This window comes from Phocoena sinus, chromosome 11 (genome assembly GCF_008692025.1).
Source record: "Phocoena sinus isolate mPhoSin1 chromosome 11, mPhoSin1.pri, whole genome shotgun sequence".
In the NCBI taxonomy this organism is placed as follows: Eukaryota; Metazoa; Chordata; class Mammalia; order Artiodactyla; family Phocoenidae; genus Phocoena; species Phocoena sinus.
The window spans coordinates 581,382-605,377 of NC_045773.1; the positions used below are offsets into that span (position 1 = coordinate 581,382).

At 68.3% G+C, this 23,996-nt stretch overlaps 1 protein-coding gene across 1 annotated transcript in view; it reads left to right on the top strand.

The window, feature by feature from the left end:
• The window catches only part of PLXNA1 (plexin A1), a 43,716-nt gene that overhangs the window by 11,823 nt on the left and 7,897 nt on the right, over positions 1 to 23,996 (top strand). The window contains exons 4-23 of the mRNA XM_032648587.1: positions 5,044 to 5,184; positions 5,874 to 5,974; positions 6,158 to 6,281; positions 6,365 to 6,518; positions 6,766 to 6,865; positions 8,018 to 8,132; positions 10,817 to 11,017; positions 12,663 to 12,759; positions 12,828 to 13,021; positions 13,101 to 13,252; positions 13,341 to 13,461; positions 13,728 to 13,864; positions 15,114 to 15,281; positions 15,556 to 15,649; positions 15,816 to 16,055; positions 16,141 to 16,284; positions 16,450 to 16,684; positions 18,899 to 19,041; positions 20,264 to 20,520; positions 20,749 to 20,815. Of these exons, the coding sequence (XP_032504478.1) occupies positions 5,044 to 5,184; positions 5,874 to 5,974; positions 6,158 to 6,281; positions 6,365 to 6,518; positions 6,766 to 6,865; positions 8,018 to 8,132; positions 10,817 to 11,017; positions 12,663 to 12,759; positions 12,828 to 13,021; positions 13,101 to 13,252; positions 13,341 to 13,461; positions 13,728 to 13,864; positions 15,114 to 15,281; positions 15,556 to 15,649; positions 15,816 to 16,055; positions 16,141 to 16,284; positions 16,450 to 16,684; positions 18,899 to 19,041; positions 20,264 to 20,520; positions 20,749 to 20,815 (2,985 nt within the window). The remainder of the gene's footprint in view (positions 1 to 5,043; positions 5,185 to 5,873; positions 5,975 to 6,157; positions 6,282 to 6,364; positions 6,519 to 6,765; positions 6,866 to 8,017; positions 8,133 to 10,816; positions 11,018 to 12,662; positions 12,760 to 12,827; positions 13,022 to 13,100; positions 13,253 to 13,340; positions 13,462 to 13,727; positions 13,865 to 15,113; positions 15,282 to 15,555; positions 15,650 to 15,815; positions 16,056 to 16,140; positions 16,285 to 16,449; positions 16,685 to 18,898; positions 19,042 to 20,263; positions 20,521 to 20,748; positions 20,816 to 23,996) is intronic.

Here is a 23,996-nt window from a genome sequence, read left to right on the forward strand (position 1 = left end):
TGCGGGTGATGTCGCACGGTGCCTCGCGATGTTGCTGTGTCCTGGGGGACGTGATGTGGTCTCTGGCTCTCGAGGCTGGCTGGCTGCGGCGGGCTGAGCCAGCGGGCACAGGGACCTGTTGGTCACCCTGTGGGTCTGTCCGACCCAGCTCAGCCCTCACCCCAGAGCCAGTGTTGCACCAGGGCACATGCAGTGACGGCCAGTGGGGTTGCCCACAGGGGTCTTGCCCCAGGTCCACCTCCCTGCAGGGTCTGGCTGGTCAGGCTTAGGCCCGGCGTCAGCACCGGGGCACCTTTGGAAAGAACGGTGCCCTTGGGTGCAGGCCGGCAGTGGCCTTCCTATGCCCGGTCCCCCGAGTGCCCAGGCTCAGGGCCAGCCTGGTGGGGGTGGCCTCACATGGCCCAAGGTTACCACCCACAAAGTGCAGGACCCCTGCCCCCTGGGCAGACAGGGCTCTGCCCTCCAGGGCCCACCTGCAGTGGGGTGTGGGAGCCCCTGGCAGCCCAGGAGATGGGTACGGAGGCCGGAACAGGCCAAGGAGCTGTGCAGTGCGCGGGAAGGGTGTTCTGGGTGTGGTGGACATGTCACTGGTGACCCTGCAGTGGTCCTCAGAGGCTGCAGAGGTCAGGCCTGGGGACGGAGCTGGAGGGCAGTGGTGGTTTTGGGAAAGTGGAGGAGGTGCGTCAACCGCTGCTGCAGGTGGGGTAGAGTGGATGGGGGGGGTCTCGGGTTTGAGACAGGGACATCTGGCCGGGTGGTCACTGCTGCCTGCTGCGGCACCCGTGGCCGGCCACTTGCGTCTCAAGCCGCGGCGGCACCCTGACCGTGTCACTGCCGTGTGACAGAAGGCTGTACGATTGCTGCTGCCTCCCGGCCCCACTTTCTGCAGCCTCCAGAAGCAGGGGGACAGACTCCCCAGGACAGCTGTCCCCTCCTCCGCCTGGCAGGGCTCAGCCGTGGGGACCCCCCTCCAAGCACCTCCCGACTGGGCTGGCCTCTCCGCGTTTAGGAGCCGTGCGTTTCTTAATTCTCACAGCTCTGTGAGTGGGGTGTCTGTGGGCAAATGAGGAAACCGAGAGTCAGGGAGGACCACTGCTTGCATTGGTTGGTCCCTGCTCTCCCGTCTGCGTGTTGAGCGTTGAGAATAGGAAGGATGAGATTCCTGGGCCCCCACGCCCCAACCTTACCAGGTGTATCTGGCCCAATTACAACCATCAGCCCTCCTGCAAATCATGTTTTAATTACCTAATTACTGCCAAGAGGAAATTGCTAATTGCTTTTCCAGTATCAAATTCTTCCTGGCCTTTCTGAGAACGGACCCAGGAAGGGGCCTGGAACCTGCCCCCAGTCAGAGAAGGGGGGCATGCTGTGGTGGCCTGTGAGGGGGTGGGGAGGGGTCGGGAGCTGTCCGGGAAGGAAGGGGTGGCAGGGGCTCCTGTCCCTTGTAGCCCCTCCCCGGACCACCCTGCCTCCTGGGGGCTGGGAGCAGGTTTGGCCGCTGCATCTACAGGAGGAGGGGGTGCCCGTGAAGTCCCAGCACTGCGGTGGCCTGCCGGCCACTGCCCGTTCTCTGCCTGTCCCCCCACCCGAGGGCCTGTCCTCCTCCCCTCACCCTCGCCCGGAGACCAGGAACCTCACTCAGCCAGGGCAGCCCCACTTTGCGGATGGGCAGGGGTGGGCAGGACAGGGAACTTGCCCTTCCCGGTAGGGGCCGAGCTGGGCAGCCCCCTGCCTCCGGGGGCTAGGGCGCGTGCCGGCCTTGGCACGCAGCCTGGACGGCCCAGACATCCTCCCTGGTGCCCACACCCGCCCTCGGCCCAGAGAATGGGCCCTTTGTTGGCTCTGGGCTGGACAGGCAGCTGACCTGGCCGGGCCGTCAGCTGCCTGCCCGCAGCCGTTGGCCAGGGCTTCGCAGTGATGGGTATGGGTCAGCCAGCTGGCCCAGCCTAGGGCTGGGGCCTCCAGGGCCAGGGGCCCCTGTGCAGGACTTCCTGTCTGTTGGGCCCTGGGCCCCAGGGTCCTGCTGGCCTGGGGATGCCGAGGTGAACCCATTCCCTGGCCTGTCTGGGGGGTGCGGTGGGCCCGTGGTGGCGGTAGGTGCACAGCCCGTGGTCAGCGCCTTGCCTGGCCCTGGCTCCCAGAGGCTGCTGGGGCCCAAACCCTTCGTGGGGGCACTGACAGCCCTTGTGCCTCTGCTCAGAATCCAGGGGCCTTCCCCTTGTACAGAGGGATAGGGATGACCCCGGTGGAGAAGTGAGCAGGGTCCAAGGGTCTGGGTCAGAGCCAGGCTCGGTGGGTTTCTGGGCCGGCAGGCGAGCCAGGGCAGCTGGACGGCTCCGCTCAAGCCAGGGGGACCGAGCTGGGTTTGGGAAAGGAGAGCTCTCAGCTGGTAGTGGAGAGTTCTGGTGGTCGTGGGGGGAAGGTTTACAGAGCACAGAGGTGACAGCTGGAGGTCAGGGAGGACACCAGGGGATGAGGAGTCTCCTGCCCAGGGTGGGCCGCCCCAGGTGGGTGGCCCTCGAGTGACCGCTGTGGGCAGGGGTGTGGTGTCAGCACACGCGCTGCCAGTGGTGTGCGTCCCGCTGTCCTGCCAGCTGCTGGGCCCCGTACCCGCCCCGCGCGCCCCTTCTCCCCGGAGTGCCCTCCTGGTGGCCTGCCGCATCCCTCCTCCCGCTTTTGGAGCAGACTCCGCGTCCCCAGCTGCAGCGGGCGGTCTGGAGCCCGGGGTTTCTCTGGCAGGTCCTTGTGGGCCTTCGTTTACCTCGGTGCTGCCTGGGCCCTGCAGCCTGAAAACCAGGCTCCGTGGCAGGTGTGTCCCGAGGACTGGCCGAAAGCCGCTCTGTCACGTGTGTGTGCGGGGCTCCGGCGGAGCCTGGACGGGGCTGCACGGCGCACAGAATGGGGCATGTCCACCCACTGGCCTGTGGGCCGTGCCTCCCCGCCCCCTCCTTGTTCTGTGCCCTCCAGAAACGGGAGCCTTGCGAGTTTAAGGGCTGGGGCCGCCCAGCGGAGGGCAGGTGCGTGGCCGACGGACAGCTGGAGGAGCACACTCCTGCCGCAGCTGTTGGGAGCCACCTGTCGAGTCGCGGCACTTGGCGGGCCTGGGGGCGGGGGCACTCTAGAGACGGGCTGGCCGCCCTCCCACCTTGCCCGGGACTGTGCCTTCCCCTGGGTGCCCCCCTTCCCTGAACTGTCCCCCTTGTCCCCTACGGGGTGGTGGGGGCACCCCTGATGCGACGTCCATGCCCCAGCCTGCACCCTCGGCCCTGAGCGGGGAGGGGTCGGGCCCCGGGGGTCTGGGTGGGAGAGGCTGGGGCCCGGCAGTGTCCCAGTTCAGCGCCCCCTGCATGAGGGCCAGGGGTGTGGTCATCCCAGGAGTCCCAGGGGCCGGCAGTGTCAGGTCTGGGCTCCAGGGGGGCTGCAGCGGGTGGAGGCGCCTGCAGGGAAGAGGCGTAAAGGACCCTGGTTTGGGCCATTTGTGTTGAGATGAGTCTGGAGCTCTGGGTCCCCACTGGTGCCCTGCCCTGCCCTGCCCTCTGGCCGTCCAGTCCCCTGCTCCCTGGCTGTGGTCCAGCCTGGCCTTGCTGCGCCTCTGTGGCCGGCCCTTGGGTTTTGGGGGTTGCCTCGGGGCCTGGCCCCCCGGGCACCCTCTGCTGGGTCATTTAGTCCCCGGAGTGGCTCTGGTGTTGGGGGAGGCTCCCGTCGCCCGGGGTGTGTGGGGGACCCTGAGGCAGAGGGAGGCCCCGCAGCCAGGACGCGCCTGAACAGGGCTTGGGCCCAGGTGGTGTGGGTGCAGAGGCCAGCCTCCCGGCCTCCCGGCCTCCGTGGCCAGGGCCCAGTCAGCTCCCTGTGAGAGCAGGGCAGCAGGCTCTGGGGTTGGGGGGTGCAGGCTGGGTGCGTGGCGGATGGACAACTGGACGGGCACACCCCTCCAGGCCCTACCCGCGGGGGCTGAGGCTGGGCTGCTGCACGCCCCCTGCCCCCCTTCTCCCTCCCGGCCCAGTCCTGGCTGCCTCCCCTGCCGGCAGGCGCTGGACTCGGCTCTTCCGGGTCTGGTTTGACTTAAGCCTGCCTGCCCGGCGGGGCGGCAGCTGAGCGGAAGTGGGGGGGTGGCCGCGGGCGCTCAGGAATGCGGCCCTCCCCTCCCCCTCCCCCTGGCCTCCCCGGCCGGCCGCCCTCTCCCAGCCGCCATGGAGCTGGCCCGAGCCGGGGGTGTTCGCCTGGCCGGTCAGGCCTGCCCTGCCCTGCCCTGTCCAGTCAGCGTGAGACGCCAGGGAGGGGCGCTGGGCCGAGGTGGAGGTGGGCCGGCGGCCCCGGGAGCCTGCCTGCGGGCTGAGCCGGCCGCCCCGCGAGTTCCGTCTCTGGAAAGCCCGCCCGCCCCCCACTCGCTGCTAATTAAATACTTTTGTTTGGTAAAAGCAGCTAAAGATACTTGCAGCGTGGCGCGCAGCGGGCGAGAGCTGGCTGAGTGAGCCCCCGCGTGTCTGGGACGTAGACCGTGTATTTCCTCATGCCTGCACCGTCCGCCCCCCTCCCGCCTTCGTGCCGGCGGTGCCCCCTCTCTCGGCCCCGGCACCCGCCCCCCCCCCCCCCGCCTCCCACTTGGGAGAATCCTGGTCTCTCTCCTCAGTTGCACTGGACGTCCCTGCGGGCCCGCCGCCCCTCGTGCCCCCTCCCCTCTGCACAAACAGCCCTCCCTCGGTGATGGGGATGCCCAGCCTTGGCCCCAGGGAAGGCCGCCCCGGGCTCCTGCCGCCTCTGCCCTGGACGTGGCTGTGCGGCTCGGGACGGGTGGTAGCTGGAGGGCTGTGGTTTTCTGCAGCCCCGAGACCCCCACGCCCGGCGAAGGGGCTGGGCCGGGACCAGCCTGCCAGCTGCAGTCGGTCCTGCACCGGCTCCTGAGCGTGGTGGGGGGGGCCTCGGCCTTATTCTTCAAGGGCTTGGGGGGGGTTGCTTGGGGCGCTCCCGACCCCACACCCGGGCTGGGGGTGGACAGCAGCTGGAAGGCACTGAGGCGGCACCACGTGACTCTCGCTGCCGCAGATGCTGGTGGACCTGACGAATCCTGGCGTCTGGCCGGCCCTGGCCTACGAGAGCGTGGTGGCCCAAGAGGGCAGCCCCATCCTGCGTGACCTGGTCCTCAGCCCCGACCGCCAGTACCTGTACGCCATGACGGAGAAGCAGGTGGGTGCCCCGGGGAGCGGGGCGGGGCCGTCACTGTGCAGCCGGCCTCCGCTTGCCCCTCGTCCCTGGACGACTGCACACCCACGGGAGCAGGTGCCCAGCGAGAGCGTTCTCAGGGTAGTGGTGTTGGGGGGTTTGGGGTGTCCGTTGGGGCCCCCGAGTTCCCGGTCTCTGGCCTGGCTGGCTCGTCAAGGTCGCGTACTGTGTTTCTGGTCCAGCCTGCCTGGAGCCAGCCTCTGCCCTTCTGCTCCACCTGGTGACCCCGTGGCTGCCGGAGGGGTGCAGGTGGGGCCGGGCCTCCCTTCTGTCCTGGTGGCTCCCTTCCCCTTTGCCCCCTCCCGCCATCGGGTTATTACTTGGTCTCTCTGTGTCTCGGGCCAAGCCGGCGAGGTTGCGGTAAGCGGTGTCCTGCCGGCCTCCGGGCTCAGGACTGGGGCTGGAGAGCCCACGGCTCCCCTGGGAAGCTCGGGGTGCAGCAGAGCGAGAGGGACTGGCCAGAGCTGTCGCCCGCACCGACTCGCTCCCTGGAGACTGGCCCGGTCTGCTTGGCCTGGCTCGGCCGGGTCAGGGTCACCCAGGACTGGCCCTTGGATAGACAAAGCATGAGGAAGGCCTGAGACGGGACTCCCTGGTGTGTGGGGGACAGGGACAGGCCCGAGAGGACCTGACGCCGAGGCCCCTCCTGCCAGGTGACTCGGGTGCCCGTGGAGAGCTGTGTGCAGTACACGTCGTGTGAGCTGTGTCTGGGGTCACGGGACCCCCACTGCGGCTGGTGTGTCCTGCACAGCACGTGAGTCCGCGCAGGCCGTGGGGGTGGCAGGGGGCCCGGCGACCTCACTGGGAGCCTGGGCTCCCGGCTCCCGTGACCCGCTGAGTGACAGGAGCCCAGCTTCCCGGGTCTGGATGGGGTGCAGGGTGGGCCAGGGGCTCTGCTGGCCTCCCGCCCGAGCCCGCCCCACGCCTCTGCCCACAGCTGCTCCCGCCGGGACGCCTGCGAGCGGGCGGCTGAGCCCCAGCGCTTCGCCGCGGACCTGCTGCAGTGCGTACAGCTGACGGTGCAGCCCCGCAACGTGTCCGTGACCACGTTTCAGGTTCCGGTGAGCGCGGCCGCTGGGGCCGGGGTGGGGCAGCGCGGGGGCGCGGGGGGATTGGCCAGTGACCCTTTTCCCCTGCCGCCCAGCTCGTGCTGCAGGCCTGGAACGTGCCCGACCTCTCGGCGGGCGTCAACTGCTCCTTTGAGGACTTCACCGAGTCTGAGGGCGTCCTGGAGGATGGCCGGATTCACTGCCACTCCCCCTCCGCGCGGGAGGTGGCGCCCATCACGCGGGGCCAGGGTGAGGCCGAGTGGGCCGGCCTGGGCAGCGCGGGGGCCTCCTGTCGGGGGTAGACGGTCACTGGGACAGTGGGTGGGCGTCCCGTGGTGACCGCGGAGGGCGTCAGGGGAAGGCACTGCAGGGCTGCGGGGTGGGGGCGGTGCCCTTGGCCGTGGGGAGGGTCCTCGGTGAGGCCTTTTTTCTGCGCGGGGCTCCTGGGTTCGGTGGCCCCGGGGCCCTGGTGACGGAACCTGTGCCGCTGTTACAGGAGACCAGCGGGTGGTCAAGCTCTACCTGAAGTCCAAGGAGACGGGCAAGAAGTTCGCGTCCGTGGACTTCGTCTTCTACAACTGCAGCGTCCACCAGTCGTGAGTGTCTCTGGCCTCCTGCACAGAGTCCTGCGGGGCAGCGCTTGGCTGGGTCGCAGGAGCCAGGACGGGGCCTCGAGGGGGAGGCCTGAGGCCGGGTGGCGGGAGCAGCAGCTGGGGTGTGACATGTGCTGATTGCCCTCGAGTGGGGAGTGGGCCGCGGGCACCAGAGCAAGGCAGGGAGCTGGGGGCGCTGCTGCGTCGTCCAGGCAGGGCACGGCCAGCCGGGGCTCGGGCATTGGATACCTGCCGCTCTGGGGCAGGAGGGGTCTGGGTCCCCTCTGGGTCGGGCAGCCCCTGGGGCACGGACAGCTGGGTGTGGGCGCTCTCCCTGGGCCTCTGGTCTTCTGCGAGCGCACCAGCCTCAGAGGAAGAGCAGGAATTGCTGAGGGCCCCTTGCGCGTCCCGCAGCTGCCAGAGCCCTGGGCCGGGAGGGGGTCGGCCTCGAGCCGAGGCGCTTAATTTTTCAATCGTGTTTTCGTTTGTCAACCGACTTGCAGGCTAATGCCCTCCTGGCTGTTCGTGGGGCGCCCACCATGGGCCTGGGTGTTGTTGGCACTGGCGTCCAGCCTCCCCATGCTGGGCGGGCTGGAATCCTTGGGGCAGGGGCTGTGCTCCGAGGCTTGGAGGGCTCGAGGGTCTCTGTAGAGGCAGGGCGGTGGGTTATGTGGAGCTACAGGGACGGTGAGGTGAGGTGAGGTGCGGGCTGTGCGGCCCGTCCAGGCCCTGGAGACACGTTGGAACGAATCAGGCCCTTGCCAGGCGAGCCTGCTTTCTGGTCGGGGAGGTGACGTCTACCACGGCCGTCCAGCCTGCAGCTGCCACTCAACACCTACGTTTAAATCTTAGCGAATTAGAACAACGTGGACTTTAAGACACGCTCCTTGGCTGCACTAATGCGTTTCCAGTGCTGATGGTCTTGCGTGGCCTGGCACCGGCTTTACACACACGTGTCTCTGAGAGGTTCTGTTGGCTGGCGCCGGGGTGGACTGTCAGGCAATGGAGGGAGGAGGGAGGGGAGCCCCGGCAGGCAGAAGCAGACCAGCTCTGAGCAGTGAGGAGCGGCCTGTGCAAAGGCCCTGGGGCGGCTCCCTGATCAGCAGCAAGGTGGGGGCCCAGGCTGCGGCCTCACCACGCGCCCTCTGCCTGCAGCTGCCTGTCCTGCGTCAGCGGCTCCTTCCCCTGCCACTGGTGCAAGTACCGCCACGTGTGCACACACAACGCCGCCGATTGTGCCTTCCTGGAGGGCCGCGTCAACGCGTCCGAGGTAAGGCGTCCCGTGGGCTGGGTTTGGAGGTGTGGAGGAGTTGGGTGCCGCCTGGGGTGGTGGGGATGCTGGCCGGAAGGTATAGGGGGATGCCCTTCGGGGCTGTATCAGCCTGGGGACCCCACACCCAGGGCACGTCCGGGGACGATGGGGGCAGGGACCGTCCTCCCAGTGCGCTGGGAGCTAGCTGGGAGCGTGTCTGGCTGGGTCCACGTGGACGGAACTGGCTGGGCGAGGTGCAGGCGGCTGGTCTTTCCCGGAGTCGCTTGCAGGGCTGCGTGGTCGTCAGTAGCCCTCAGGTAGCAGTTGCTTCGGGGCCGAGCGAGGCGCTGACTTTATCACGAGCAGTGGGGCTGAGCACCAGGCCTGGCCCGGGCCTGCCCGGCAGGGGGTGGGGGCAGGGCCGCGGAGCCAGGGCTTGAGGCCAGGCCTTGCCGCTGAGGTAGATAGCGTGTCTGTTGGCTGGATGGGGTGGGAGGGTGGTAGTCCCACCCGCCATGGGGCGCTTGGGGGCTGCATCTGGGCTGGACCTGCCCGTCACAGAACCTGCCCTGGCTGCCCCGCCCCCTTCCCTCGGGCCTTGGTTTTTCCACTCCCTGGTGACGATGTACAGGACAGATATACAGGACAAGACAGCGAAAGCGGGGGCGGGCCAAGAGCGGGCGGGGACATGGGGTGGGCAGGTGGGCTTCCCAGGTGTGCGGCCTGCTTGAGGAGCTGGCCCAGGGGTCCTGGGGGTGGGGCAGGGGCTGGGGGGCAGCAGGAAGCTGGGGGCTGAGCCAGCTGGGGGGGGGCAGCAGAATGGACGTGTGAGGTGGGGGCCCGGTCTTCCCTGGCCGTCTCTGAGCTCTGTGCCCATTCGAGCTGTTCCAGCGGAGCAGGCCACCCGGCGGGACCCTCAGGGAGGGCTGACGTGGGCGTCCCGGGGAGTGGCAGGGGGGTAGACCCTGCTCAGGAGCTCGCCTGCGCCAGGCGGGGCTGGGGAGCTGGTCGGGGTCAAGGGGGGCTGTCTGGGGATGGACTTCACGGACGGTCCCTCCTCAGCCAGTCCCAGGTTGTGTGGGGATACCCCTAAGGAGCGTGACGTTTCCACGTCCCCCCATCCCTGGTTCAGGTTTGGTCCTCGGGGCGACCCCTCCCCATCTCGTGCTCAGGCCGCAGGGTCCCAGTCCCAGCGTTTCTCTGCTTCCCGCCCGGGATGGGACGGGGTCCCTGTGCTCCCGCGTCTGCCTGGTCGGCTTCGGCTGGGGCGGCCACCAGAGAGCATGGTGGGGATGGGGTGGGTGGCCCGGCAGGGGTCGCACGTGGAGCACCCCCAGAGCAGAGCAGCCCCGGGAGGTGGCCTGCACCCAGACCCGGCCTCCCCAGGATGAGGAGTGAGTGGGTCGTGTGCTCCCCCCGGCAGCCTTGTCACCAGGAGGCTCTGGGCCTGAGGCCGGTGCCCCTGCGAGCGGAGTGGAGGTCAGTCTTCCAGACACTTCGTTGATTTGTGTGAGAGGAGGGCTTCTAGGTTAGGAGAACCTAACTTGGAGTCATGAAAACAGAGTCGCGGTCCCTCATTCACTCGTAGGCCCCAAATTCCTTGGATGGCGGAGCCTCTGCGTCCACCCTGCTTATCAGCTCCCTGCTGCCTCTGGCTCAGCCTGGTCTCAGGCCACTCAAGGAGGTTGGGGCCAGGCCCGGGCTGACGCCCGTCCATGGCTGGGATCGTGAGGTGCCGAGGCCCAGCCACAGGGAGGCTATGGCCTGACAGGGGCGTGGAGCCTGCACCCCGAGACCCACAGGGGGACAGACAGTGGTGCTGGCCTCCCGGCAGCAGAGCTGGTGTCACTGGAGAGGGAAGGTGCGAGGTTGGGGGACAGTGGGAGCGGGGCCTGGTGGCCAGGACGAGCTGGGGCTGCTGAGGGATGTGGAGGGGCAGCAGGGGCGTCCCTGGGCTGGGGGCTGGCACGGGTGCCCTTTCAGGTGGCCACTGTGCACACCGGCAGCTCCCACAGGGCTGCAGCCTGAGCTCCAAACGTGGCCCACGTGCCGGTCAGTGCCCCGTGTGCAGGTGGCCGACAGGGCAGCCGCAGACCCCGGTGGTCAGCAGTCAGCCTGCCAGTCCTGCCCTGCCAGCTCTGCTCCCCCAGTGCCCCCAGGGGCCCCCAGAACCTCTGCAGAGCCGGCCCGTGGTGCCTCGGGAGCTGCCGTGGGGCGTGGGGATCGCAGTCTGTTTTCAGCATCTCTGTTTGAAGCACCTTTCGCGGTTCCCGCGGGCCGGCTCCTCCACGGTCGCTGCAGCCCTGCTGCAGGGAAGCCGGGCCGTTGCATCAGTCGGCGTTGCTGAGGCGCTGGTCCCGGGGGCCGGGCTGTTTCTGTGCTCGCTCTGGCTATTTTTACCTACTCCCCGGGCCCCCAGCTGAGCACTTACTCCTGCTTCTGCCTCGGGGCCGCTCGGCTGCTTCCAGATGGGGCCCCTCTGGTGGGGTCCTAGGACCCTGGGGCAGGGCACTCGGGCCCCGGGGCGGGCCTGCCCAGTTCACAGTGTGCAGCCCGGAACCCGGGCCCGGCTGGCCGTCATCGACGTCCTCAGTGTGCCGGTGTGTAAAATGGGCGCGGGGCTCTTGTCTCGGAGGAGCTCGGGCTCCGCGCAGCCCGCCCGCCAGCCTCCACCCCGGCTCAGCTGAAGCCTTGTCCCCCAGGACTGCCCGCAGATCCTGCCCTCCACCCAGATCTACGTGCCGGTGGGTGTGGTGAAGCCCATCACCCTGGCCGCCCGGAACCTGCCGCAGCCGCAGTCGGGCCAGCGGGGCTATGAGTGCCTGTTCCACCTCCCGGGGGGCCCGGCCCGCGTCGCCGCTCTGCGCTTCAACAGCTCCAGCCTGCAGTGCCAGAACTCCTCGGTGGGTCCGCTCGGCGCAGGCGGGGCCGCCAGCACCCCGAGCGCCGTGTTTCTGCTTTAGCAGAAGGGCTGCGCGTAGTCAGGTCTGCCACGCCCTGTTCAGGGGGCACCTCGGGCCCCCAGGCCATGCCAGCCCCTCAGCCGGCCCGGTGAGCAGGCTGCAGGGGCCACGCCCAGAGCCACGCCAGCGTTTGGAGGGAGCGTGTCTCAGACGTGGCTCTGCGTGCCGTCTTGGGGACCTGGGTGAGGGGGCTGGGGTTGAGGGCGTGGGGGAGTGACCCTGGGGGCCGAGGTCAGGGTGACAGCACCGGCTCCTTTAAGGCGTACTGTGTCCGGACACAGAAGCCGTGCATGGTGGCGGGTACATTCCCCCAACCCAGACGTGCCAAGAGGCAGTCACCTTCGGAGCCTCAAATCTGATTCGTCCCACGAATTAGGGATGGTGGTCTTTGCAGGGCCAGAACCTCCTGGTGGGCGAGGGGAGAGGGCCCAGTTAGTGGTCCTGAGGCCGGCTTGTGTCTCGCTCCCCCGGCTCGCCCTGTGACTGCCAGCAGGCCTCAGTCTGCCCATCTGTCCAGGAGAGCAGTGGGTTTCCCGGGGCTAGCCAAGGCCCTGAGTGGGGAGTGGGTACCTCTGGGCCACCTGCAAGGCCCCCAGAACCCTGGGGAGGGGCATAAGGTTAGAGGTCAGGCTCCATTCCAGAGGCAGTGGACCCTTGGCCCACCAGCTCTGTGCTGGCGGGGCGGCTGGGGTCCAGCGGTCGCCACAGTCTCCCAGCACAGGTCGGCCCCTTGGCCGGGCCCGAGGCTCCCCGAGCCTGCCGGCCTGTCCAGTCCTGCCTCCTCTCCACTGCACCCTCCGCCTGCGCCTCCCTCTGGCTCCCCTGGCCCGGCTGCCTGCACCCTCTCCTTCCTTTCTGCGCGTCCCCGAGGCCAGCTGTCTCTCAGTTTCTCCCACATCCCCGAGCCTCTGTCACCTCTGTCCCTGTGCCCCCGCCCCCCCCCCCCCCCCCAGGCCCACATTTATCTTTCTTGCAGCCCTTGTGTAAAGGGAAAAGGGAGCGTCAGAGAGTTTGATAGGATCCAATTACATTCGTGCAGATAAGATGATGATAAATTGCCCTGGGGTGGAGCGCAAGTCTTCAACTGCAGAAAGTGGGACACAGCTGGGCGTCCGGGCCTGGGCTCTCCGGGGAGGGAGGGCTGAGACCCTGAGCCCAGCCCAGCCTGGGGTCGGGGGTGCCAGGGCACAGGGGACACACGTCTCACACCTCAGGGCAGTCCTGGAGGAGGGTTCGTTGAGCCCGTTTGGAGATGAAGCCGAGGTTCACAGAGCAACCCTGACGTGTGTCCAAGGGGTGCGGGGAGTCCTGGCTTCCTGGCGGGGGCTCACCCTGGAGGCTGTGCCCCAGTAGCTGCTGGAGGTTGAGGGCCGTGGCCGTCCTCGTGCAGAGGGGGACCCGGGTGGGGCCCCCTCCGCGGGCCCACAGGCGGGCAGCGCTGTGGGGAGCCTGCCTCCAGACTGGCCCCCAGAACCCGCCCTGCTGAGCCCGGGCCCCCAGCGGCCAGTCCCGCAGGTGGCCACAAGGGACACACAGCAGCCCGGGCTTGGCCCGTGTGGCCTGACCCCTCCTCCTGCTGCCGCAGTACTCCTACGAGGGCAACGACGTCAGTGACCTGCCCGTGAACCTGTCCGTGGTGTGGAACGGCCACTTCGTCATCGACAACCCGCAGAACATCCAGGGTAAGCTGGGTGGGGTGGCTGGGGGGCGGGGCCGAGGGTGGCCGCTGACGCCCAGCCCCTCCCTGCAGCCCACCTGTACAAGTGCCCGGCCCTGCGGGAGAGCTGCGGTCTCTGCCTCAAGGCCGACCCTCGCTTCGAGTGTGGCTGGTGTGTGGCCGAGCGCCGCTGTTCCCTGCGCCCCCACTGCCCCGCGGACTCGCCCACCGCCTGGATGCACGCCCGCCACGGCAGCAGCCGCTGCGCCGACCCCAAGATCCTCAAGGTGGGCAGGCTACCGGGCCTGGGGGGTGTTGGGGGGCGCTCCGAACGCCCAGCCCGCATCCCAGCCTCTGCCTCCACAGCTGTCCCCTGAGACGGGCCCGCGGCAGGGAGGCACGCGGCTCACCATCACGGGCGAGAACCTGGGGTTGCGCTTTGAGGACGTGCGGCTGGGCGTGCGCGTGGGCAAGGTGCTGTGCAGCCCCGTGGAGAGCGAGTACATCAGCGCCGAGCAGTGAGTGCGGCCGGCGGAGCGGCGGGGGGGGGGGGGGCGCTGGCAGTGGCCTGGCGCCCACGGCTGCTGAGGCCCCCTGTGCCCGCAGGATCGTCTGCGAGATCGGGGACGCCAGCGCGCTGCGGGCCCACGATGCCTTGGTGGAGGTGTGCGTGCGGGACTGCTCCCCCCACTACCGCGCCCTGTCGCCCAAGCGCTTCACCTTTGTGGTAAGCCCACCCGCCTGGCCCTCTGCTCCCGCGGCCACGGGGGCCCTGAGGGCTCGCTTGTGGGGCTGGCCCGGGCCACAGGCAGCCTCGAGTGATGGGCCCTCTCCCCCTCCCCCCTCGCCACCAGGCCTGATGCTGGCCCCCCACCCCGTGCGCTATGGGCCCGGCCTACGGGCGATGTCTCACACCCAGTGAGCGTGGGCCTGGGCCTGGCTGGAGATGCGGGCGCTTCCCTGGAGCTCCAGCAGGTCCCTTCTTCCCCCTAGACGCCGACCTTCTACCGTGTGAGCCCTGCGCGCGGGCCCCTTTCCGGGGGCACCTGGATCGGCATCGAGGGTAGCCACCTGAACGCAGGCAGCGATGTGGCTGTGTCTGTCGGCGGCCGGCCCTGCTCCTTCTCCTGGTACGGGGTGTGGACGGACGGGCAGTGGGGACCCCAGGCACGGGCTGCCTTCCCCTTGTGGTCGTGGGTTCAGATGGCTGGTGCCCCTTCCCATTGCCTGGGAAGCTGGAGGGCTGTGGAGAGCTGGGCTAGGGTGATCACTATGGAAACCTAGAGGCGGAGAAGGTTACCATGGAGACAGGCAGGCTACCCCCGAGCAGGGAGGGCAGGGTGGTGGGTGGGGCCTGGGTCTGAGGGGCGGGCACAGCCGCTCTGTCCTGGGTTGTGGGGGGGTCCTGTGGAATGTGCGAAGGGCGTTTAGAAAAATTTTTAAGAGGGAAAAAGGAAAACTTAACAAAAGCTCGGAGCCCTGAAGTGGATAATTTTAGATTAGGGATGATAATGGAGCGGGCCTTTAAATATTTTCCTGCGGTAATTACCTGTTATCAGACTAATTATTGGTGTTTGCAGCCTGCTGTGCGCGGGCCTGGCGGCTGTGGTGAAGGCACTGAGGGGATGGGGCAGGTGCCGGCGGTGACTGGCCGCTGCCCTGGGGGGGGACCCAGCGCCCCCAGCCCCGCCAGCTCGTTTCACCCACTCACGGCCCAGGCCCACGATTAGCCTGTTTTCAGATCAGGGATGATGGGGGCGGGGGGTGCGTGTGTCGTGTGCGTCCCTCCGCGGAGCGGCAGTTGGCGCTGAGCGTGGTACTCCAGCCCTCCCAGGACGTTGAAGCCGTGGGCCCCGCCCGTGGAGGAGCCCCGCCCGTGGAGGGGCCCTGCGGCTGCCCGGGTGACTGATGGGGCCGCTGCGGGGCTGCTGTGAGGCCCCGCGAGCCCTTTCCCGCCCGGCAGGCCTGCTCTCGGCGCGCGTGGGCCAGGCTCTCGCAAGCTGGGGCACGGGCAGGCTTGCCGGTTGACGCTGCCAAGGAGGCGGAGCTGGGGGTGGGGCCACCTGGACAGCAAGCTGGTGAGGCAGGACCCGCCCCTCAGCCTGGGAGGCGGCCACGCTGAGCCTAGGACAGCCTCCCGCCCACGCAGGGCAGCATCGGGGGAGAGGGCCAGGCTGCGGCCCAGGTAGGCACAGACAGCACCCGGCCCCTCGCAGGGGCTGACGGGAAGGGGGCCCAGCCTGGAGACAGGCCCGCTGTGGCCTGTGCCATAGGTAGGCAGATGCAGCGGGCGGGCTGGTGACTCGCGCTCAGCCTGTTGGTGGTGGAGCCTGGACGCTCGGCGGCGTCGGAGGTGAGCTCCAGCACCTGCGTCCTCAGGAGGAATTCCCGGGAGATCCGATGCCTGACGCCCCCCGGGCAGAGCCCCGGCAGTGCCCCCATTGTCATCAACATCAACCGCGCTCAGCTCACCAACCCCGAGGTCAGATACAACTACACCGAGGACCCCACCATCCTGAGGATCGACCCCGAGTGGAGCATCAACAGGTGGGTGCCCGCCACGACCCCCCTCCGAGGTTTCCTGAGCGCCCCCCCGAACCCTGTCCCGCCCACCAAAGGCCAGCACCAGGCGTGGGGCTCCCGCACCAGGCCCTCCGCTCCCCCTCCTGTGGCCCTGCCGCCAAATGTGGTGCCGAGAGACTCACGCGCTCGCTGTCTTGCGACGAGCCGGGGGGTGTGTCTGGTCCCTCCCGTTTGTGCCGGGCCGGGGCAGAGGGCCCCGGAACTTCCACCCCTGACGTCCATCTCCCTCATCTTTTAGCGGAGGGACCCTGCTAACGGTCACGGGCACCAACCTGGCCACCGTCCGGGAACCCCGCATCCGGGCCAAGTACGGAGGCGTCGAGAGGGAGAACGTGAGTCCCCCCTGGGCCCTGCCCCCCGCAGCTCCTGCCATCCCAGCTGCACTTGGAGGCCCTGGGAGGGGTGGGGACCGTGTGCGGGTGTGGCCGCAGCCCCGCGGTGTCACAGCCTGGATTGGCACGGGTCAGCCAGCCCAGCGTCCCTGTCTTGCATCCCCAGAGCTGCCAAGTGTACAACGACACCACCATGGTGTGCCGGGCCCCGTCGGTGGACAACCCTGCCCGCAGCCCACCCGAGCTGGGCGAGCGGCCGGACGAGCTGGGCTTCGTCATGGACGACGTCCGGGCCCTGCTGGTGCTCAACACCTCGACCTTCCTCTACTACCCGGACCCTGTGCTGGAGCCGCTCAGCCCCACCGGCCTCCTGGAGCTGAAGCCCAGCTCGCCCCTCATCCTCAAGGTGGGCTGCTCGGCGGGGCGGGGCTCGCGCGGGGGCCGGCCCGGGGGGCCAGCGAAGCCCCCGCTCACCCCGTGCTGCCCCGCAGGGCCGCAACCTCCTGCCGCCAGCGCCCGGCAACTCTCGACTCAACTACACGGTGCTCATCGGCTCCACACCCTGCGCCCTCACCGTGTCGGAGACGCAGCTGCTCTGCGAGTCGCCCAACCTCACCGGGCAGCACAAGGTCACGGTGCGTCCACGGGTCCTGGCAGCTCCGGCCTCCTGGGCCCCACGCGGGGCAGCCCCGCTCTGAGCAAGCCCCAGACTTGCCTCCCACCCAGAGGGAGCCCCTCCCTGGTGCCCCTGGCGGGCCCAGCGTCTGCCCTGGCGCCCCCTGAGCGGCCTGCACCCCCAGGTCCGGGCCGGCGGCTTCGAGTTCTCGCCGGGGGTGCTGCAGGTGTACTCGGACAGCCTGCTGACGCTGCCCGCCATCGTGGGCATCGGCGGGGGCGGGGGCCTCCTGCTGCTCGTCATCGTGGCCGTGCTCATCGCCTACAAGCGCAAGTCGCGGGACGCCGACCGCACCCTCAAGCGCCTGCAGCTGCAGATGGACAACCTGGAGTCCCGCGTGGCCCTCGAGTGCAAGGAAGGTGGGTGGGGCCGCGGGGAGGGGTGCGGGCTGGGGGCGCCGGGGGGGCGGAGCTCGCTGTGCCGGGCTCGGGCCGGGGGCTGGGCCGGGGCCTGACTGGGCGCAGTCACGGGGCGTTGCTTGAAACGCAGGCTCTGTCCAGAGAGCCCCCTTTGCATCCCAGCCTGTCCGTGGGACCCCAGATGGGCACACGGCGTTTCTGCGCCTCAGTCTCCTCTGTAGGACGCACGTACCACCAGGCGCCTGCCCGCTCCGGGCGGGGGACCGTCTCCCTGGGTGCTGTGGGCCGTGCTCGTCCACGTGCTGGCGCGGCTGGTTCCCTCCGGCGGCCGGTGGGGGGCACTGAGGGAGGGGCCCTGTCTTCAGCCCCACTGTGCGCACCCAGACCCGGGCCTGGGCTGCCTCTGCCCTCGGGGTGCTTGCTCGGGCGTGTGTCTGTCTCACCCTGGGGTGCACGTGACACAAACCAGCTCAGGCCACTTTGGCGGGGAGGCTTCACCGGGGTCTGGGGCCCAGCCAGGCCCTCACTCCGCTCTCAGGACCCCCTTCCTCTGCGGCTCCTCCTCCCCGTGGTGCTAGGACGGCCACGGGGACAGGCTCGGCATCCCCACACCTGGTCACATGCCCCCTTCCCCAAAGCCTGCTCCCCTGGGAGCTCCCGACTGAGAGGCGGACCCCAAGGGCAGGTGGGGGCGGCCCAGGGAGTGAGAAGGGCAGGGGCCGCAGGCGGCGTCGGAAATCTGAACGGTGGGCCGGCGGGTCGGCGGGAAGGGCCAAGGATGGTGGCCTCCAGCTGGAACAGAACTGGTCCCGGGGACCGATGTGTCCGGGAGACCAGCAGGCCCAGGGCTGGTCCCCATGGAGCAGGCGCTGCCATACCCGCCGGTGCCGAGTACTGGGGTCGCGGCTGCTGGGAGGCCAGCGGGTAGGCACTGAGTGGTGGGCAGCCAGGCCGGGGCCGCGGGGGCCCTGCGGGGTTCAGCTCCTGTGTGCCCGTGTGGGCTCCAGGCAGCAGCCTGCGCCCGTGCTGGTCTCTGTCGAGCCCCGCTGGCCTTTCTGGCTGGCATGAGATGGGCCTCAGGGCTGGGTGCCCCCAGCCAGCTGGAGGCGGGGGGCTCTAGTTGACCCCAGCTCACTTGTGCCTCTGGGAGCCCCGTCAGGGTCCAGGGCTGTCACGAGGGGTGAACAGGGCGGCGCGGGTGGTGCCTGGCGGTCTCTCGCGTGTCAGGTGCCGGGGTAGGGGAGGGCTTGAGCGTCCTGCAGGGTCCGTGAGTGAACGCTGGCAGCCCTGGGGCAGACGACAGGCGTCCGTCGTCCCGCCCGGGGATGAGGACAGGGGGCTGGGCAGGGTCGGAAGCCCCGCCTGGGGGGCCTCATGCCTAACAGGCCTCATTCTGGGTGGTCACTAATTCCACTGGCCTGGGGTGTCCGGTCTGCCCGGGACCCTGGCCCGTCTTAAGACAAAGGCGCGTGTCCCAGCGCCCCCTCAGTCCCGGCAGACTGCCGCCCTGAGGGGCTCCAGCACGTGTTGGGGGCTTGGGTGGGAGGCGGCGGCCTGGGCCTTCCTGGGACAAGGACGACCGTCTGCCTGTCCTGTCTGGACTGACCTGTGATGCCCGTGTCTGGCAGCGTGTGTGCGGGCCCCCAAGGCCAGCCAGGTGGAGGGGACCAGACTCCAGGCAGCAGTGCGGGGGGGGGGGGGGGGGGGGAGGGCCGGCTCCTGACCAGACAGCGCATCCTCGGGCTGCCGCAGGGCTCACACCTCACGGCTCAGGAATGTTCTGAAAGCAGCGGAGCCTCCCTGAGCGAGCGGGCGGGCGTGTCAGGGGCCCCTGGCCTGAGCCGGGAGGGCTTGCTTGTTGGCACGCAGGGCTCTGCCCCTTCCCAGCCGGCCTCATCCCCGCTCTTCTCCTGTGGCTGGAGCCATGGGGCCACAGTTGCCCTGGCCCCTGCTGCCCCATCGGGACGCGGAGGCCCCTTCCAGCCCCATCCTGGCACTGCCTCTGCTCTCGTCTTGGTGAATTCTGCAGCAGGTCAGGGGTGGAGGGCTCAGCCTCTGTCAGGACTGGGGAAACGGAGGCACAGGAACTTGCTCAAGTTCACCCAACTGGCGAGTGGCAGAGTCAGGGGCTGGCTCGACCCTGAGTGTGTTGGGGGAGAGTGGGGGTTGCTGCGGGGGCCGGGGCAGCTGCCGTGACACCTTGTCTGGCCGCAGCCTTTGCGGAGCTGCAGACGGACATCCACGAGCTGACCAACGACCTGGACGGTGCCGGCATCCCGTTCCTTGACTATCGCACGTACGCCATGCGGGTCCTCTTCCCCGGCATCGAGGACCACCCAGTGCTCAAGGAGATGGAGGTGGGCTGCTGGCTGGGGTTCACCGCTGCCTCTGCCTGCGGGGGCTCCTTGGGTGCTGGGGCGGCAGGGTCCTGGGGGCGGGCTTGAGACTGCTGGGAGGGGGGCCAGGTGTGGGGGGGCCTCGCCCCAGCAAACCACCCTTAGCCTGGGCTCCCCAGGGCCCTGCTCTGTGTCGTTGGGCCCCTAGCCTGCTGTGTACCACCTGCAGCTCGTCCGGCCTGGCTCCTGGGTGGGCCCGGGTGCCGAGCTTCACTGGGCCAGGGGGGCTGCTTCCATGAGTGTCGGGAGGTGCGGGCGCTCGGCTGGGCTCTGCGCGGCCGATGCGGCCCCCGAGCCTGCCGAGGGGAAGCCGCCGGGCACCCACGTCCTCCTGGGCTGCCCAGTAGCCGGCCAGACGCCCAGGGCCCCCAGCTCGGAACGGGCAGGGGCTCAGCGAGTCTGCTCTGTTGCGCTCTACGGGGGGCGTGTGTGTCGCGTCCTGCACCCCTCGGATGTTGGGGAGCCAGCCCCCTCACGTGGCTGTGTTGGTGGGACATACCCTCTCGAGCTGCACCTCAGCGGGCCTTCCTGTCGCGCTGGCTCGGGCCCAGGACGCCCTGGGCTGCTCACTGCCTGCTTGTTTGCCGGGGTGTTTGCCATGCTGGGGGTTCCCCATCTGCCATCGGGTGTCTCTCCCGGCGTTGTCGTCTGCTGGGCTGGTCTGATTGTTCCCTTAGCTGTGGCTGTGTGTCCTCTCTGGTACCTGTCACCTGTCTCGCGTGGGCTGGGAGCCTTGTGTCATGCTATGACAGGCCTCGGGGAAGCTGAGGGTGAGCAGGGACCTGGAACCAGCCGTACCTGGCGTTCCGTCGGCCCTTTCCCACCTCCATGCTGTGTGGCTGCAACACGCGGCTCCCCTCTCTGGACTTGAGTGTCCTCTGTGAAGGGGGAGGGTGGTTTCTGCACTGGTGCTGGCTGGGAGGGACTGTTGGGCACTCCTGGTGCCCGGTGGACGAGCTGGGCCACACGGAGGGTGGCTGGAGCAGGCCTCCGTCCTGCACCCGCACGCTGCCGTGCCCCGGGCCTCTGCCTGCTGCGGCTTCTCACGCAGCTGCCAGGCCCTGTCCATTCTGCTAGGACAGTTGCAGCTCAGGGACCCGCCCTTTGTACCGGGGCCTAGACGGGCCCTCAGCCAGCAGGGGCCGGTGCTCTCTGAGGTCTGAGCAGGCCCGTGGCCCCCCAGGTGCAGGCTAACGTGGAGAAGTCTCTGACACTGTTCGGGCAGCTGCTGACCAAGAAGCACTTCCTGCTGACCTTCATCCGTACGCTGGAGGCCCAGCGCAGCTTCTCCATGCGGGACCGCGGCAACGTGGCCTCGCTCGTCATGACGGCCCTGCAGGGTGAGATGGAGTACGCCACGGGCGTGCTCAAGCAGCTGCTGTCCGACCTCATCGAGAAGAACCTGGAAAGCAAGAACCACCCGAAGCTGCTGCTGCGGCGGTGAGTCTGCGCCCCGTGCCTGCCCCCGCGGCAGCGTGCCCACTGGCGCAGCCCAGGCGCCGCCGCTGCAGTCCCGGGGACCCACTCCGGGGCTTGCCTTGTCTGGGATCCCTCGGCGCAAGGCCAAGGCCTGACCTTTGGCCCCGGGGAGGGTGGGGTGGCGAGGTGGTGGTGTGAGCGGGCCTGGCGGTAGGACTGAGGCCGCCCCTGCGTGTGTTCTGTTCCCAGGACTGAGTCGGTGGCGGAGAAGATGCTGACCAATTGGTTCACCTTCCTTCTGTACAAATTCCTCAAGGTGGGTGGGCCGCGGGGGGCCCCAGGTGGGGGTGGGAGGCCAGGGGTGACTGGGGGGCTCTCAGCCGAGAGACACCAAGGGGCCAGGGCCTCGGCAGGACCGTCCCCGGCTCGCATCTGTCCCTTAGCGTCTTCCCTGCTCCTCCTGGAGGCTGTCCTGTCCTCACTCAGCCGCCGGGATCCGACGTGGGTCCCGCAGCTGCATGTGACTGAGCTGGGGCGTGCGTCCAGGCTCCGGTGGGGCTCATGCAGTGCCCGTGGCCCAGACCTGAGGTCGGAGGGAGCTCCCGGGCAGGGGCGTGTGTGTGTCCAGCTCCTGGCCCTGGGCCAGCCTGAGGAGGCGCCCGGGGGCGGTGGGTCCTGTTGACCCTGCTATGAGGAGGCGGGCAGCTGCCTGGGCTTCCACTGTCGTTGCCCAGACAATTCCCTCTCGGGCTGGGAGAGCCCCTACCCCGAGGCAGACCCTGGGGAGCCAGGCTGTTCTCGGAACGGGTACAGCCTGCAGGCCGGCTAGACGTGGGTCCAGGTGGACTTTGTCAGGGCCGTGAGCAGCTAGATGGGTCGCCTGCATTTTAGAACTGGGAGGTCATCAGACCCAGGTGTCTGTCTGGCTTCCCTTGAAAAACCCGAAGGCTTGGCAGCCGGGCCCGGTCCTCGCATGGTGGCCCCTGCTTAGCGCTCCACGGTGGACGAGGGAGCGGGCCATGGAGCCTCGTGACGCCCGCGGCCGGGGTCTGCTCTCCGTGTGGCTCTGCAGGCTCCGCTCGCTGCAGTGTCCCGAGGCGGGGGTGGCGGTGGGGCTTTCCGTCCTCCGTGGAGGACGTGCTGAGCCCGGCTGCTGCACGCAGAGCGCTCAGGACAGTCCTGGCTGGGCTGAGGGGCGCAGATGGGGAAAGGGGCGGGGTGTCCACAGGGCTGTGACAGCGTGGATGGGGTGGTGAGATGTGAGCATGAGGAGGGGCAGGAGGTGGCCAGACGGGGACCAAAGGCTCTGAGGTGGGCGCGAGGTCCAGAGGGGAGGGGGTCGGGCTGGGAGGGGCTCGCCCGGTGGGTGGTGGCCCAGTGATGCCCAGGGTACGAGGACGTTGTTGTCACGCAGGACAGGTGGCAGTAACAGAGCCGTGCCTTTCCTGCAAAGCGCGCCTGTTTGCAGACCGCGTGACTTGGTCACGTGCTCATTAAGTCGTCTCTGGGAACCTGGATTAGGGGGTTCAGAGGAGGCCCACTTTCTTTGAAAAAAGAAGTTTAAAAGAGAATTTTTTACGAGAATTTTTTTTAAGTCATTGTTGAATTTGTTACAGAATTGTTTCTGTTGTATGTTTTGGTTTTTTGGCCTTGGGGCATGTGGGATCTTAGCTCCCCGACCAGGGATCGAACCCGCACCCCCTGCATTGGAAGGTGAAGTCTTAACCACTGGACCGCCAGGGAAGTCCCAAGAGAATGTTGAACTTTTCTGTCATTTACAGCTCTCGTGTGAGGCCGAGGAATGTTTTCTGTTAGTATGTGGTGTGAGGCAGGGATCTCACTCAATTTTCTTTCCCGACTGGAGAAGGGCTTGTTCTAACATTTATCGAACAGCCTGTCCTCGTGTCACCTTTTCACTTGGAGACTCACTGGTAGCTTCTGCACGTCTCTTCCGGCTGGGCCTGAGAGTCACCGAGGTCGCCCTCCTCCCTGTGCAGGAAGTGGGCCCAGCAGGGAAGGGCTGGGTTCTGGGCCTTCCCAGTCTCGGAGCCTTTCTGCTCCTTGGTTCCTGCTTTCCAGCATCTGGGTGGGCCTGTGGGAGTGGGTCAGAGCCTGCCAGCCTGAGAGTGAACACCCTGCTCAGCCTGCATGTTCTGTAGGGACGCTTGGCTTTTAAGGACCAGCTGCTTTAGCGGTAGACTGTCTGGGTTCCAATCCTGGCTTCTCGTGATTTGCTGTGTAGCCTCACCCTCTGACCTCCTGAGGTGCCCCTTTTCTTCTGAGAGGAGTAAGTCTCGTGGCGTCTGCAGGGAGAGGCAGCTGTTAACGGCTGGGCCTCTGTCCTAGCTGATGTAATGCAGCCAAGTTTGCAGATGAAACGATTTCAGAGCTGGGCGTGTTGCTGGAGGGTCTCCGGATGACCTGTGCTCACTGCCACTCCTTGGCAGCTGTCTCTTTAATCACCGCAGATGCTAACAAGCTGCCTGGAGCATCTGGTTCCGGGCACGGCCGCTCTTGGTGGGCCAGGGAGCAGGCCGGCAGCTGTCTGCTAGGGCCACACTCACTCCCAGCTCCGTTGGGGGGGTGAGACGAGAGGGGCCTGTGTCCGGCTGAGGTGGGGACTCAGCTGTGCAGGGCACGCAGCAGCTTGGTCACTGCAGTCGGGGCAGCCCTCTGGCGGGGGCGGGACGGGAGCCCTCCTTCCGCAGCTGTTTGTTAACTGTGTTTGTTGTCCAGCAGCGTCCGTAGAGCCCCCCACGCGCCCGCTCCGTGCTGGGCACTGGGGATGTAGCGGGAGGGGCCAGGCACGCCCTGGGCTGCGGCAGGCAGCTTCCACTCCAGAGGGGAAATTGGCAGGGAAGCAAACAAGACCATTGAAGAGGGCTGGCTCTGTGTGATGGCAGTGAGGGCCAGCGGGCTCGGCCCAGGGCCCGGGAGAGCCTTTCTGACAAAGGGACGGCGGGTGGGGTCTGGAAGGGGCAGTGAAGACCTGAGGGGGAGAGTTCTGGTTGTAGGGGGAGCAGGTGCAAAGGCCCTGAGGTGGGGACACGCCCAGTGGGGGCGGGGGGCGGCACGTGGTCGGAGATGGGCAGCGCAGACCTTCCCCGAGTGCCCGGACAGCCGCCCTGCCGGCCTCCTGCCCTGGGTCGGTGCGTTTGCACCTGTGATTGCGTCGGCCACGTGCTCTGGCGGGAGGGGCGGCCCTCTCCTGCAGGCGAGTCCCAGCTGAGGGGGCCCCCCCACCTGATGGATGATGGTCACACCTGTTGTAGTCCACTGGGCCGTGGGGGCGGCACCGGAGCCTGCGCCTCAACCACATGCAACACGGGCTGCTTTGGGCAGAGCGTGGCGCTGGGGCACTGGTCCTGCCGAGGCCTGAACCGGGCGAGGCTTCGGCCGGGGTTGACTGGCCTTGGTCCTCCCCGCTTGGCCCCTTTGCTGAGGTGGTTTTCCGGGATTTTCATGCCCGTCTTCGTGGGGGATGGTCTTCCTTGGAC